At 40.9% G+C, this 15,733-nt stretch overlaps 1 protein-coding gene across 3 annotated transcripts in view; it reads right to left on the reverse strand.

The window, feature by feature from the left end:
• MYRIP (myosin VIIA and Rab interacting protein) overlaps positions 1 to 15,733 on the reverse strand; it is a 377,671-nt gene that overhangs the window by 22,738 nt on the left and 339,200 nt on the right. For all 3 annotated transcript variants that reach the window (XM_075062536.1, XM_075062534.1, XM_075062535.1), the window contains exon 11: positions 11,069 to 11,308. In XM_075062536.1, coding sequence (XP_074918637.1) covers positions 11,069 to 11,308 — 240 coding nt within the window. The remainder of the gene's footprint in view (positions 1 to 11,068; positions 11,309 to 15,733) is intronic.

Here is a 15,733-nt window from a genome sequence, read left to right on the forward strand (position 1 = left end):
TTAGTTTGTTTAGCTGTATACTATATGTTGGTGATTTCTCAACATCAACTTTTATTAAGTATATCACTGTAAAGTTAGTACAATTCTTCTATTTGCCAATCTGATTCAGATATGCTAAGATTCAACTAGCACTGATCTTGAAACAACCCCAATGCTTGAGGGAAAAATAAAGGTAAGGCATTAGTAACAAAGAGTGGGGAAGGTATATATTATTAAGCTCCCTACATAGTGCACTGATTGTTAAAAATTAAGATAGAGAGAGTGAGACCTTGAAGTGTGGTTGTAGTCAGAAACTACTGTAATTCACCTCATCTAAATCTTCATCTTTTCTATTTATTTATTTTTCTTATTTTTAAAAAAAGATTTTCGTTATGGTAAAAACCACTAATAAACAACTTTATGACAGTAGCAACTTTTTTACTCTACAGTAGAACTTCAAAATTACAAACATCAGAGTTATGAACTGACCGGTCAACCACACACCTCATTTGGGACCAGAAGTATGCAATTCGGCATAAACTACAAAAATAAAGGGAAAGTTTAAAAAAAAGATTTGATAAAGTAAGGAAACTTTCTGTGCTTGTTTCATTTAAATTAAGACAGTTAAAACTGCATTTTTCTACTGCATAGTAAAGTTTCAAAGCTGTATTAAGTGAATGTTCAGCTGTACATTTTTGAAGGAACAATAACATTTTGTTTGGAGTTTCAAACATTTCAGAGTTACGAACAACCTCCATTTCAGAGCTGTTCATAACTCTGAGGTTCTACTGTACATATCTACCCTCTGCTTCTTCTTACTTTACCGATAAAACAAGTTCTTTCTCCTAATAGAGCTAAGAAAGAGCAAGATAACTACTTTTCTGCTTCATGGAGCATCAACAAATTGTCTGCTAAGTTCAGATTCCAAAATCTTTTCTTTCCTATCAGTGATGAGGCATGAGCCAGACAAACAAGCTTGATTTTTCAGATCTATATTTTTTCAAAGCTGACAGTCAGAAAAATCATCTTGACTTGTAAAGAGAACAAATTTGTTCTGGAACTATAGAAACCCTCAATATCATTTTTAGATCCCTTTTACTGAATAAGAAAACATGGACAAAATAAAGCACTCTCACCTTCTGTAGTACTGAGGATAAAACCTGCAGTTTTAAATGGAGATCAAAAGCCTTTTGTTTTTCCTAGGTAGTTGGTCAGCAATTAAATAGAAAGGCAGAAAAGATATGTTAATTCCTAAACAGGTTAAGACAACTTGCTTGCAGAAAACTATGGAATTAAGGTAAGGGATAAGATGCAAATGAACATAAAATACAATAAACCATTATATTTTACATGTGTAATTAAAATATATGAAATAAAGCATTGTCTATTTCTTTTTATTTGCAAGATTCAGAGCAGCATAGCTCATTAAAGACAGCTATATTGCAAAATGTCTGGATTCTCAGGAAACATTGTTGATAATATGAAATAAACATGAAATGATCATTTGTATCATCACTAAAGAAAGTGGCTCCAGACAGATGACTTCCGTAGTAATGTTGAGAAAGAAGAAACTTGCATTCATAGCTTTTGGATGCACATGACAACTCTCTGAAAACAGATTTCTATGCTTCTTTTGGCAACAATCAACTATGCAACAAATGCTGCGTGTAAGTCAATGTCAACAATGTTAATATCTCACTTTCTTATACCATTGTCAAGTTCTATCAGATGCTGATGAAATAAATTCAAGATGCAAAGACTTTTTGGGGGGGGGGCGGGGGGGTAAGTCAAGGTCTCCTGGAGGTCTTTACTTTTTCTTCTATTACACGGTACATTTCTTATGTGTAGCTAGTGCTGGTATCTGAATAAAAGGACTCTAAAGTTCTTTCTGAAGAAGGTGAACCTTTTGTACTGGGAAATCTATAAAGATTCATGTTCCTAACGTGCTGTGGGGGATTACTTTGGGCTAAATTTTCAGAAGTGACCATGGATTTTGGATATTCAATTTGACATGACTTGGATCTGACTCTCAAAGGTGCTGGACAACCACTACTCCAAATGAAGTCAGTGGAGTTGCAAGTGCTCAGCACTTCAACAGGCAGACCCAAAAGGTGTCTCAGTTTGGGCATTCAAAATTGGGGGAACCCAATATCAATATTCATTTTTGAATTTTTTTCTTTTAAATGTTTACCCTGGAATCCTTAGCCAAAATATTTCACCTCATAGTCGTTGAGAATGGCGTGTGTGAATTGGTTGTCATTCTCCAGCCCCGAGATGGCTCCATATCTATGATGCTGTGTGTATACAATTTGTGAAGTGCTTTAGGATAAAATAAGATTGTCTTAATTATTAATGTAATAATAATATAAATCATGCCGTACCAAAATGCAAGAATCATTCTGTGTGTATCACACAAGTGTAAAATATTTAATAAGAAAAACATCTCTCAGGGCTTGTCTACACAGGGACATTTAATGGCATAATTATACCCATATAGTTATATTGCTGTTGTAATACTGATATAACTCCGCATGCTGATGCTCTTATTCTGGAATATATGCTGGTGAATTTCTCCATATAAACAAGCCCTCAGTTTTAGGTAGAGCAGCAGTCATTCAGATATTTATAAAGCTCATTGATATCTGCACTTAGAGTGCATTTTTCTATTAATTCTTTTGTAAATGGATTAAGCTAATTTGGAATAAGGTACTCTTTTTCTGGAATAAGAGTGTCCACACACAGAGTTAATCAGGAATAGATAATTAACTTTAAATTCACATCCTATTTTATTCCAGATTAACTTTCATGTGTAGATAAGTCCTGAGTCTTAGGCCTGGTCTACAATACGATTTTAGGTCAAATTTAGCAGCGTTACCTCGATTTAAGCCTGGATCCGTCCACACGACAAAGTCCTTTTTTCAATTTAAAAGGCTCTTTAAATCGATTTCTTTAATCCACCTCCGACGAGGGGATTAGTGCTGAAATCGGCCTTGCCTGGTCGAATTTGGGGTAGTGTGGACCCAATTCAACGGTATTGGCCTCCGGGAGCTATCCCAGAGTACTCCATTGTGACCGCTCTGGACAGCACTCTCAACTCAGATGCACTGGCCAAGTAGACAGGAAAAGGCCCGCGAACTTTTGAATTTCATTTCCTGTTTGGCCTGTGGTGAGCTGATCAGTACAGGTGACCATGCAGAGCTCATCACCATGATGGGCACATTGCTGGGGCACACTGCCCAGCCCGTACTTTGTGAGAAGTCTATGTTCATTTTTATGTCCTCACCACTCTCATCACCGCACTGCCGTCGTCTCCTCGCCTGGTTTTTCTTTTGCAGCTTCTGGTTCTGCGCTGAAAAAAGGCGCGAAACAATTGTCTGCCGTTGCTCTGACGGAGGGAGGGGCAACTGATGACATGGCTTACAGGAAATTAAAATCAACAAAAGGGGTGGCTTTGCATCAAGGAGAAACACAAACAACTGTCACACAGAATGGCTCCCTGAAGGATTGAACTCAAAACCCTGGGTTTAGCAGGCCGTTAATTTCACAAAACAAATTGGGTCAATTTCTTGTTTTGATCCATTCCCCCTATCTTTTACATCTTAGGCTGGCAGCAGACAGTGCAGTATGACTGCTAGCCATCATCATCTCCTGGTTGCTTGCCAGAAGACGGTGCAGTACAACTGTTAGCCATCGTCATCTCCTGGGTGCTCGGCAGAAGATGGGAATGACCTGGCTGAGTCATTCCCATGTCTGCCCAGGCACCCCTGACTGACCTCACTGAGGTCAGCTAAAGGAGCACCTTGGAGTACGACGAGGATGGCTACCAATCGTAATACATCGTCTGCTGCCAAAAGGCAATGAGTTGCTGCTGTGTAGCAAAGCAGTCCCACGTCTACCAGCACCCAGAAGACATACAGTGACAGTGAGCTGAGTAGGCTCCATGCTTGCCGTGGTATGGCGTCTGCTCAGATAACCCAGAAAAAAAAGGCACAAAATGATTGTCTGCCGTTGCTTTCACGGAGGGAGGGAGAGGTGGGCCTGACGACATGTACCCAGAACCACCCATGACACTGTTTTTGCCGCATCAGGCATTGGGATCTCAACGCAGAATTCCAATGGGCAGCGGTGCCTGCGGGAACTGTGGGATAGCTACCCACAATGCAATGCTCTGGAAGTCAACACTAGCCTCGTTACTGTGGATGCAGTCTGCTGACTTAATGACGTTAGAGCATTTTGTGTGGGGACACACACAATCGACTGTATAAAAACAATTTCTAAAAAACTGACTTCTATAAATTTGACCTAATTTCGTAGAGACCCTGGTGTCTCTTAACGTTTTCTTTAAAAGAGACTGTAGCTACCAGGTTACTCCCGTTCATGAGTATAAAGGCTGTCCTTTGCCATATCTGGACCCTGGAAACAGCAGCTCCTCTTCAGACAAAGTCCAGACTGGGAATGAGTTTTCCCCTGGATGCAACATCCATGGCCCACACTTCTGCTTTCACAGCTTCCCTTAATGAACTCCAGCTGTCATCTTCTCCCTCTATGACTGGCATCTTTCCACAGCCTTTGGGGTGTGTCAGGGCTTCTCTCTCCCTTCCCAGGGAGTTGGTTAATTTTCTCCTGTCCTTGCTGATGGATAGGGACAATAACCCAGGTGCAGTCGCCTGGGATTTTTGCCACATTAGAAAAAGATTTTAATGCATTTTCCCTACAATTATTTCTGATGTTGGTTGTTCACGGAAGTATGATCTCATGGGCATAGTGATCACTTTATAGTAGAGAATCAAGTAATGCTGTTTTTCAAAATGCAAATTGACATCTTTGCGTATCAGTCACTATAAGAGAGATGTTCTTTATTTCAAGTGGGTACTATCCCTGATGCGTACAATCTGAATTAAGGGGACACTGGCAGGTCACGCTTGCCCCCAAATATAGGCTTTGTAAATGCATAAAATCTAAGATAAGTAGAAAGGTTTCCATGAATTTTAAAAAGGAATATTTTAATGCAAAAGGAATTTTTATGATTGTTAGTTATATTGTGAGACTCTGTAGAGGCTCCAAACAGGGATCCACTGTGCTCAGTGCTGTACAAATGAGTGGAGAAGAAAGAGAGAGTCACTGTTCCAGGCAGCTCACAATCTAGGGAAGTATTTATTTTTAAACAAATCAACTTTCAGGTTCTGATTCAGAAAATCATGCTTATTTAGGAAAGCACATATGACCACTGTCCAAAAGACAGAAGACAAAGCTTCGGCTTGAAGTTAATAAGCATTTGCTTACGTGCTTTCCTGAACAGGGATGGACTTTTTCAAGAGTTTAAGCGCATTAGACTGTAATCCAAACACTGAAGCATAAGTAGGGAAAATTAAACTGGCTGCAAACGTGAAATTAGTTAGTCTATTTTTATGGCCTAAGCAAAAAGAAATAGAAGTAGTAAACAAAAATAGACAGATTTAAATAACGTAAATTTTTAAAATTCTGTTGGTTTTAATGATATAATGATGATCTGTAAACAGGCCACAGAAATTTGTTTTTTATAATATATGACATGCCTCTGTAAACTATAGCTCTTCTCATTAGTGGAGCAGAGCGAATCTCAGGGCTAGTGTTGAGGAAACTGTTGTCCAGGGAGCATGATAAACTTGGGAAATTACTATTCATTAATATAAAAAATAAGAGAGCTAAAATACGCATCTTATCACAAAGGTTACTCCCAGCATCGTATCATTAAGACTTCCACAAAATAGTTTCCATATTTAGTCTGGTATTGAAATATTTTGCTACGTTTTTAGAAGGAAAGAAGTAAGATATAAAGAGCAAATCTAGGTTAATTTCCAGACAATGTAATTAGAAAGAGAAACGTATATCATGTCTCATTAAAACAGAATTTATGCAATAGGCTCTAAGAATGTCTGTGTATGAGAATAAATCTTCAGGAATACCACATATATCAAATAAAATGTTCAAGGCCAACATTTTCAAACTTGTGTCCCAAAGTTAGGCTCCTAAACCCATACTTAGACATCCAAATGTAAATGACCTGATTTCAGATGTGCTGAGCACTTACCAAGATCCACTGAAGCCAAAACCAACATTTCAGTAGCTTGAAGACTCAGTGTTACCAGTTCTCACAACTATACTGCCAGTCTCTTGATATAATGTGTTTTTCTTCAAGCATCAGCTCATGAAATCATGAGATTATGCAAGATTCCCAACTTCTGTTTTTTTAAAAAAAGTGTTTCTCTCTCATGGTTGCACAAAAAGGCTTGAAAATATGAACTCAAAAGGCTCAAAACCCAGAAAGCAAATAAATAAAATCCCAAGATTTATTATTTTTAATAATATTGTGATTTTAAGCCAATCTAATGATTTTTTGGAACCTGAATGTTTAGGTTTGGCAATATTGAGGATGTCATTAGCACATACAGCTTTCCCCCTCCTGCCTTGTCTTTCATAAATTAAGTATCTCACATACAGCCCAATTTTCAATTAGGTTCCTAAAAATAGGATGCCCAATTCTACATTCAGGAGCTGCAACGAGACAGCAGTCATCCAATCACCTGCTTTAGACACATAGAGTAGGCGCCACTTTCAATATCCGAATATGAAATTGGGCACTGACTTTTGACATGTGGATTCTCAGGTTAAGATTTTCAAAATTGGGTAATGATTTGGGTGCTCAGCTTCAGACACCTTAAAAAGAGCTTGATTTTCAGATAGGGCTGAACATTCACCCTCTGAAAATCAGGCTCCTTTAAGGCGCCAAGTTGAAACACCTAAAATCTGAGGCACCAAAATTTCTTAGTTATTTTTGAACGTTTTGTTTTTTGTGTTTATTCCCATTGAGTATCTTCATCTACTAAGGTATCAGTTATATAATGTATCTATCACATATGCTGTACGAATTTAGATTCCTTTTCATCTTTGGATTACTTAGGCCTTGAATTTGTATCTTATCCTCTCAGTTTCGGTATTTCATTGCAACATGTTGGTCAGCCACCTTACTAAGTAGATAGCCAGTTGAAAAAGAGATTAAATAACATCTATGAAATACTCGCCAAGAACAGGAATGAAGTCAGCTCACATTTTTCTATATAGTGAGGCTTTAGCAAGTTCCGCTATAAATTCCTCTGAGGTCATGACTGTGAATAGCGTTGGGAAGTCTTGACTTCTTTATAACAGACAAAAGAACGTATACAACAGATTTGGATGGCTAACTCTGGAGGATCTTACTTTCTTTTAAAAGCAGAAAATACACTTAGCCAGGGATGCTGGACATTCACTTTTTGTTCATTTTTAAAGTTTCTTTCTTCCTGATAAGATAGTATTACAGAAAAGCATAACATTCTTTGGAGTTTTTTTAAACAAAAAATATACATTTTTAAATTTAAAATGCTAAAATAAAAATAATGAATAATCCAGTATCTATTCAGGGTTAAAGTTAGAGGGAAAACACAGGCATTCCTGTGGCCTTAAAGGTCTATAAACTTATTCATAAAAGAAAAGTACACCCCCAAAACTACAGAGGTAAGGTCTCGATCACAAATAGCAAAGAATAATTTCAAGGTTCTCATTATCACAAAATTGCTTTTTTGCAATGTAACTATGTTAACTACAGCCAATTTAAAAAAAAAGCCTAGACTACAAATCATTAGTTCCCCTTTCTCACTATATGATGCTGACGTTTCTGAAACAACTTCAGTTCCTTCTCAAAAGATCCATAAAGTAAAGGGCTGTGAATCACAGAACACACAGTTCTTAATAAATGAAAGATATAGGTGGAATCGTCACTCATTTTGAACTGTCAGACCCTGAGCAAGAAGGAGCTGGGTGATTTTCACAGGAAACAGAAGCCTCAGATGTGGGGCATACACTGAATCATTTGAGTGGCATTACAAACCTATCCTAGAGTATTAGCATTTTTTGTCACTTGACTTTTGCTGCAAGATACTGTAGCTTTAGTATGCTGCTCACACACTGTAAACCAGGGACCTCTTGGTGCCAACTTGCACCAGGCATAAGGAGTACATAGGGGTTTACAGAGATCCCTAGGTCAGCCATCCATGCAACAGTTTGCCAAAGAGTGGCATGTAATCTAGTGAGGGCCAGTACCTTACTGATCATCATAATCATTGCAAAATGGATGGATAGATGCAAGAGTGGCGCCACAGTTTCTGGCGCCCTAGGCAGAATTCGGGCAGCGGCATTTTGTGCGCTTCCCACGGGGCGTGCGGGAGCTTCCGGTTCCACTCCTATCGTGCTGCAGAAGAAGGACCCTCTGCCGAAATGCTGCAGGCGACAGCGGCAGTCATTAAGCTGGTCAATTGCCTGCCGCTGTTTTCCACAGCACATCGGCAGAAGGTCCTTCTTCGGCAGCGTGACGGGAGCTGAACCGGAAGCTCCCGTGCACCCTGTGGGGAGCCTAATGGAAGTGCAAGCCCTGGATAGATGGATATTTAAGGAATTAGATCTCTATACTGAGAATTATGTCCTTAAAGTTTGTAAGTTAAGACAGGTCACCAGAAGGTAACACCCCAGTTCAGCAGGGGATAGAGGACACTTTTCTCCCTGGCTGATCATTGTGTATTCTCTCTCACAATTCAAGTCCATTGCATTACGGACCCTAAATGAAGAAATTGTGAATTCACATAAGAAAAGATCTGCAGGAATAAACAAAAACAACAGGGCAGGAGTGTCATTTTGCCAGTAAAGACAATGGATTTTTGTGCTCTAACTAGGTGTACTGAGGCATACTGGGGATCTATCTTTCACTGAGGAGAAAAACTGTCAGTGCATTCTGTATTATGAAAGGAGAGTCACAGCCATCCTGGCTGGAAATCACTGCAAAGAGGTTGAGAGAGCTAAATTTCATTGGGCAAGACAGTATCTTATTAAGTAAGTCTAGATTCTAGAAGACATGTTATGATTTTATTTTACATGTAACCATTTGTTTCCAATACTTTGACTTGCTATTTCTACTTCTCAAATCTCTATACTTTGTTAAATAAACTTTTACTTGTTTTCAAGTACATAAGTCCTGTGTGTTAAATGGAACAATGATCTGAAGGGAAACTGGTAAGATGATGTATACTACTTCTTTGGGAGCAGCAGATCTGTGAACTCTGTGTCTAGTGGATCAGGGGCTGGTTACTTCAGAGGGCTGACTCAGAGGGCTCAAGCACTGGAGTGTGCCTATCACTAATCTGCAGTAGAGAGAGAGCCGGGGAGTGTTTTTGTTGCCCATGGTATAGAGCTGAAGAATGAAATTGTTTCTTTTGGTTGTCACTGTTTTAACATTGTAACACTGTTTACTGTTTGCCCCTCAACATTGTAAATTGTTCATTACCCTTGTTTTAATAAGCCTCCATATTGTAACTCAAACTCCATTTTGAAATGCTCACTCCATTTTGCAAAACCTTGCTGTAACCTTATTAGTTTAGTTTAGATGTGTGAATGATGTATGCATGAATAATGGAATCAGACTCCAGCCCCAGCCTGTCCTGATAAAGTTAAGTGCAAACACCAATGGCTGAAGATGCAGACAACAGCCCTGACAAAGTAAGAAGAGTCCACCCTTAAAGAAAAGAACAAAGGTACAATTAAAGCAAGATCAAAGTCAGGTCTAAGGCTGAAAGTCACGTCTGCAATTGACAGGTGATCAATCACACACCACCCAGAAGCAGCGTGACACAGCAAGACCTATAGACTCTTGATGCAAACTAAAAGCCTATTAATAAGATGGGTGAGATGGAAGACTTTGGGTAACAGTCTGCTGCCAACATCGAAGGGCAGTGGTGCATGCCCGACAGAGACCCAGCTCTTCCTCGGGCCTGGCTTTCCTGGCCAGTTAGCTGCCACGAGCTACGCATCCAAGCTGCGAAATCAAGCCATGGACTCAAGCTATGTTCAGGACTGGTAACTATCCAGCAGCTGCAGAACATTTGGGGGTGTGTGTATGTGTGTGCAGGTATTAGTATTAGCTATTGGTTATAGATCAAACTGTTATCATAATAAATGTGGCATCTTGCCTTGTCCCCTGAAATGATCCTGTGTAGTTTTAGCTGCATAACAGTGGCTGGGGGGTAGGAGAGCTAACTCCCAGCAAGAACAGACAAAGCTTCCTCAAACTTATAAGGGCAAGTGGTAGTAAGGTGCCTCACTAACCCAGGAAGTGTCACTTATATACAAGCATCCTGGTCATCAGCTAAATCACACACACATTTCATGAGGAACTCAGGCTACAGGAGCCTATCTTATATGTTTGAAAAGCTGGATTTCATCGAAATAGAGGGGAGTACATTACAAGGTAAAGAGAGCACCGGTATATTCAGGTGACTATGAATACCACATGAAAAGACATTCAAATAAAGACAAAAAAGCAGGTGGTAAATACCCTTCTAGGTTTTGGATTTCAGCACACGTCATACAAACAATGGATCAAACACATTCTGTCAAGAGGGACTCTGCACTTCAGAATCTGTATAACATTTTGATATATATGGGATCTTATTATCGGATAGAAAACAGAATCAGTAGACATGATAACAGGTCTGGAAAGCATTAAAGAGACACACAAACTACCCAGAAAGAGAGGCAACAGGAAACTCTAATGCGTCAGCGTCAATTAAACAATACTGTGTAAAGGAGAGCAGGTAAAGGCTGAAAAGGTTTTCATTGACCACTTAATGAGCAAAGGTGAAAAAATAGATGCCGATATGGGTTTAGGTAAAAACAAAGGGTTAGATCCTTTGCTGGGGTACATCAGTGTAATTTCATTAAAGTCAATGGAACTACACTGATTTACATGAACTAAGAATTGGACCGAACATAAATTAATCACATTTGGCCTGATCTTGCAGGCTTTCCGTACGCAAAACTCTTCATTCATGGAAATGGGAGCTTTGACTGCACAAGGATTGCAGGACTGGGCTTCACTTTTATCAAGCGAGTGTGTTTAAACTCTTCACCATTCCCAGTGAACGTTATATACTCTATCCCTGGTTCCACTATAAACAGGGTAACTTTCCAAGCTCCCCTTCAAGAATTCTAGTTTCTAAGCTATTATCTCCCCTCTCCTTTCACTTACCTTCTTCAACTCCTCCTGAACATTTTTGCCATTTTCTTCTGAGGACAAACTTTCCTTCTGGGTCTCCGATTCAGTTCTAGGCTCTGACTCCTGCTCTTCATCAGAAGAAGTTTCCTTGTCACTCATTTTAGCAGCTAGTTCAAATAACTCAGATTTAAGCTTTTCTTCAACAAGGTCTGTCTGGATTTTATGGTGTTGATCCTCACTGCTTATATCAGCTTCTGATAAATCCTCAGAAATCTACAATGAAAATCAAAATAGCAAAAAATTCAAATAAAGTGCAAAGAAAAGAAAATCAACAAGGTTTCTATAAAGGCTACATTTAAGTTCACAAATCATACAAATACACTTTACTCTGCAGGAAATCTAGAAAAATACCACAGTATGAATCTCTAGGCAGATAGATTTTTACTTCTTTGTAGAATATGCCCAGCATATTTACTTTCCGAAGACGATAATATTTCTCTTTTCTTCTCTTTTCCATATTACATGAAAAAAAAGCAACAGGTCCATAAATAATTAGCTCCCTCTGCGCAAATAATAAAACTCTCTCATATTATAGCACTCTTCATCAAAACACTGTACAAAGGAAACCCTACACCATCATCCTCAGAGTCATTTTACAGATGAGGAAACTAAGACAGAGAGGTGAAGTGGCTTGCACAAGGTCACATGTTCAGTGGCTGACTTCCAGTCCTGTCTCCTAGCCAGGTCCTCTGACTCCCAGCCTGGTGCACTATCCACGGGTCTACACTGCTTCTTTAAGAATTATTGGAAACAAGTTCAACCTTTAGATGCATGTTTTGTTAGAGTTTGATCCTGAAAGGTGCAGAGCACTCATAGTTCCAGTTAGTTACAACGGCAGTCTTGGTGCTTAGCACCTGTTAGGATAAGGCCTTAAGTCTGGGGACAAAATGGAAAAAGGAGAAATCCCCTTATGTAGTTATACATACTTCTGCTAGGATGTCTGCCCCACATTTTACAAAATGGAGACACTTCTAAGCACTGAAAGCTATTATTAAAAAATGGAACTTTTCATCTCTTCCAGTAGGGATAAGAAGAAATATCAGATCACAATTCCCCAGTACTAAGGATCCATCTACACTTCAAGCTGAGGTGTGATTCCCAACATGAGGAGATATACTTGTGCTAGCTCTCATCCGGCTAGTGCACTAAAAATAGCGGTGAATGGGCTAGCTGCCCCAAGCATGTACCCATCCAACATACTCCAGTTGCTAGCCCCTCCCATGGTTTGTGATGCCACGGCTATGTTCTGTTTTTAGTGCACTAGTTCTATCAGAGCTAACCCAAGTATGTCTTCTGGAGCTGGGAATCACACTCCTAGCTCAAATTGTAGACATAGTCTAAGTGTCAGGAATTCTTTGAAAAAGAACAGTCATGATCTAAATGTCTGGGGAGAGAAGACAAAGAACGCAGATTCTAATCCACAAGCAGCAACTGCACAGCACTTGGCATAAGTAGATGATTGATGGCAACTCTAAGAAAGGAAATAATATAGATTATGAAACTAAGAAAACCAAGCTAGGCAATCTTATTTACCTGGTGCTCTCCCACTGACAGGACTGGAGAATGCCAGGGAGATTAACAATCTGTATTCTTCATTTCCATTCATAAGAAACAGAATAGTAGATTTGTTTTGTGCAGCTAGTTTGTCTGCACTCCCAAATGCAGTATTCCCTGGATGTATCTACCACTTGGAAATCTAAAAACTATGGTAATTTTGACATTTCCCTCATAACTTGACCAGTTATGCTTTGTCACTCATGATGGAAATCTTATTTTTCTATGGAGCTCTTTCACAATTTTGTACCTGCCATTATTTGTGAGCACAAATTAGATCAAGCAGCTCTCTAACTACTAATGCAAATCAGGCAGCTGGACATTTAAATGTTATAATTTGCACCCACAAAACTGGAGGTTGTTTCTGAAAATTAGGATCAGGGTACCACTGTTGCTGCAAAAATGGCTGCCACAATAGAAGGGGACTCCATTTGGATTTAATGGATTTACATTAATTTTTCCCCAAAGCACTAATTTTTGCACAGTGAATAGTTTTCTCATCACTTGAGCTTCCAAATTGTTCTGAACAAGATGCAAATGTTTCCACTCTATCTTTACAATGTTACAACAGAACTTTCAGTATGTTTAAAAAACTTTTCTTCCAACCCTTTAATTCAAATTCCTTCTCCTCTCCCTGATCCGAAGACTTACACAGCACTTGCTCTAATGGCACCTCTTAGGAAAATGTCAACAGGAAGGGTGAACGATACAGAAATTGTGCAGAAATATTTTGCATGTTTGTCAATAGATTTGCAATGGAAGGCGTAGACTCATATTGTCTCAACAATCAGAGTTTGTTGCTGAATTCCTGAATTTGAAGCTCGGAATAGTGACAGATATAATTAATTTGGGGCTAGGCAGTGTGGTGAATCATTGCACTAATATTTCAAGTATGCAGATCTCTTTTCAAACACTGGTTAAGAGCTGATGTGAGACATCGGTGGTCTCCATGTACATAGAGACTGGAGAATTTTGTATTACAAAGCCATCACAGGATTCTCCACAATCTAATCAAGAAAGGCCAAAACTGAAATTTCACAAGGTACTGCCTGTTAGGACTGAGGCACAGTGGCAAAGCAGGTCTGAGGGAGGATTTCAAACTAAGACTTAACTTAAGACTGCGAGTCTTTCATTGAGATCACAGAAGTCACGGATTCTGTGAGTTTCTGGGACTGCCAGGACTTCTGCAGCGGATGGTGCGGGTGACCCGAGGGCTGCCCAAGCAGCTGCACTGGCTGCTGCTTGGGAGGCCCCAGGCAGCTGGTCCCAGTCGCTGCCCCAGAGCAGTTGCACGGTCCCGGACTGTCCCCCACCCCCAAGCAGCAGCGATGGGTGCCTGGGCCACCCTCCTCAACAGCAGCACCCCGGGCCACACCCCTCTTTCCCCCCAAGCAGCAGCGGCGCCAGGGATCCAGGCTGCCCTCCCTTGAAGCAGCAGTGCTGGCGCGCTGGGCTGCCACCCCACAGCAGCAGTGGTGGCGTGCCGGAGTCCCCTCTCTCCCAGTGCAGCAGCACTGTCTGCTGGAGTGCACCCTCCCCAGCACCTGGAGCACCCTGGACCCCCCCAGAGCACCTAAGATTTAGTCAGGGATATTTATAGTATAAGTCATGGACAGGTCACAGGCGTGAATTTTTGTTTATTGGCTGTGACCTGTCCATGACCTTTACTAAAAATATCTGTGACTAAATCATATACTATCCCAGCACAAGCCAGTGCTATTAAATCCTAATATTCAGGGGCACCAAATTCACAAATTAGTTTAAAGAATCCATATTGAGGTTGACTGGACCACATGTCCTCTTGATACTGAAAATACTACACCAGCCTTTCAAATCAAGAACTGCAGCACTTAAAACACTTGCTCTCTAAAGACCTGATCCAAAGTCCATTGAAATTAGTGGGAGTCTTTCTAGGGACTCCCATGTGCATTGCATCAGGGCCTAGCAGAGCAATTCAACCAACTAGCCCACAGGGGTATTGTCTTCATTAGGGAGATAAAAGGGTGTGTGTAAGTTGAGCTGTCTAACTTGTTTTCACTAGAATTTACTTCCTGTCAGCTGACTTCACTTAAGGACACCTTTTTCCCCCCTAGTGAAGATACAACCTCAGAGGATTGAGTTTGTTGAGATCATGGATGTAGCTATGCTTGCTGTGTAGGGTTGCCAATTTTTCCTGGAGATTTAATCACATCACATAATCTTTAATTAAAGATTAATCTTTAATTCATGGAGACTCCAGGCCAATCCTGGAGGGTTGGCAACCCTATGCAGTGCCATCCTTCCCCTGCCCAGACTGCTGCTTTCTTGTGAGTAGCCGCCTGAGTATTTATATTTGTGTCAATGCCAGAGGAATTATGGTCCAATGTTGTACACTGGGGTCACTCTGTTGTTTGTAGACTTCTTGGCTGTAACACTGAGCTTTTAACACAGTTACAGTGAAAGTTTTGCGATGGCATGATGCATTTTTCTGTTTTTTTGTTTGTTTTTTTTTTAAATCAACTGAATTCTTAGGGCAGGTCACTTTGAGGGCCTTGTCAACATTAACCAGGGCCAGTGCTTCCAATAGGCAACCCTACGCAGTCACCTAGGGTGCCAGGATTTGGGGGAGTGGCATTTTGTGCGCTCCCCACGGGGTGCATAGCAGCTTCCGGTTCTGCTCCTGTCGCGCTGCCGAAGAAGGACCTTCTGCCGACGTGCCACGGAAAACAGCGGCAGGCAATTGAGCAGCTCAGTGACTGCCGCTGTCGCCTGCGGCATTTCGGCAGAGGGTCCTTCTTTGGCGGCAGCTCACCCCTGCCCCACCTCCTCCCCGAGCACGCTGTGGCTGCTTCACTTCTCCTGCCTCCCAGGCTTGCAGTGCAATCAGCTTAGGCGCCACAAGCCTGGGAGGCGGGAGAAGTGAAGCAGCCGTGGTGTGCTCGGGGAGGAGGCGGAGCAGGGGTGAGCTTGGGCGGGGCATTCCCCTGCATGCTGCTCCCCCCCCTTACTTGCTGCAGGCAGCCCTCCCTGCGCTTCTCTGCCCCAGCTCCCTCCGCCTAAATGCTAGCGGCGACCCGGGGCGGCCGAAGATCCAGCTGCCACGGT

Source organism: Chelonoidis abingdonii, chromosome 2 (assembly GCF_003597395.2).
Source record: "Chelonoidis abingdonii isolate Lonesome George chromosome 2, CheloAbing_2.0, whole genome shotgun sequence".
In the NCBI taxonomy this organism is placed as follows: Eukaryota; Metazoa; Chordata; order Testudines; family Testudinidae; genus Chelonoidis; species Chelonoidis abingdonii.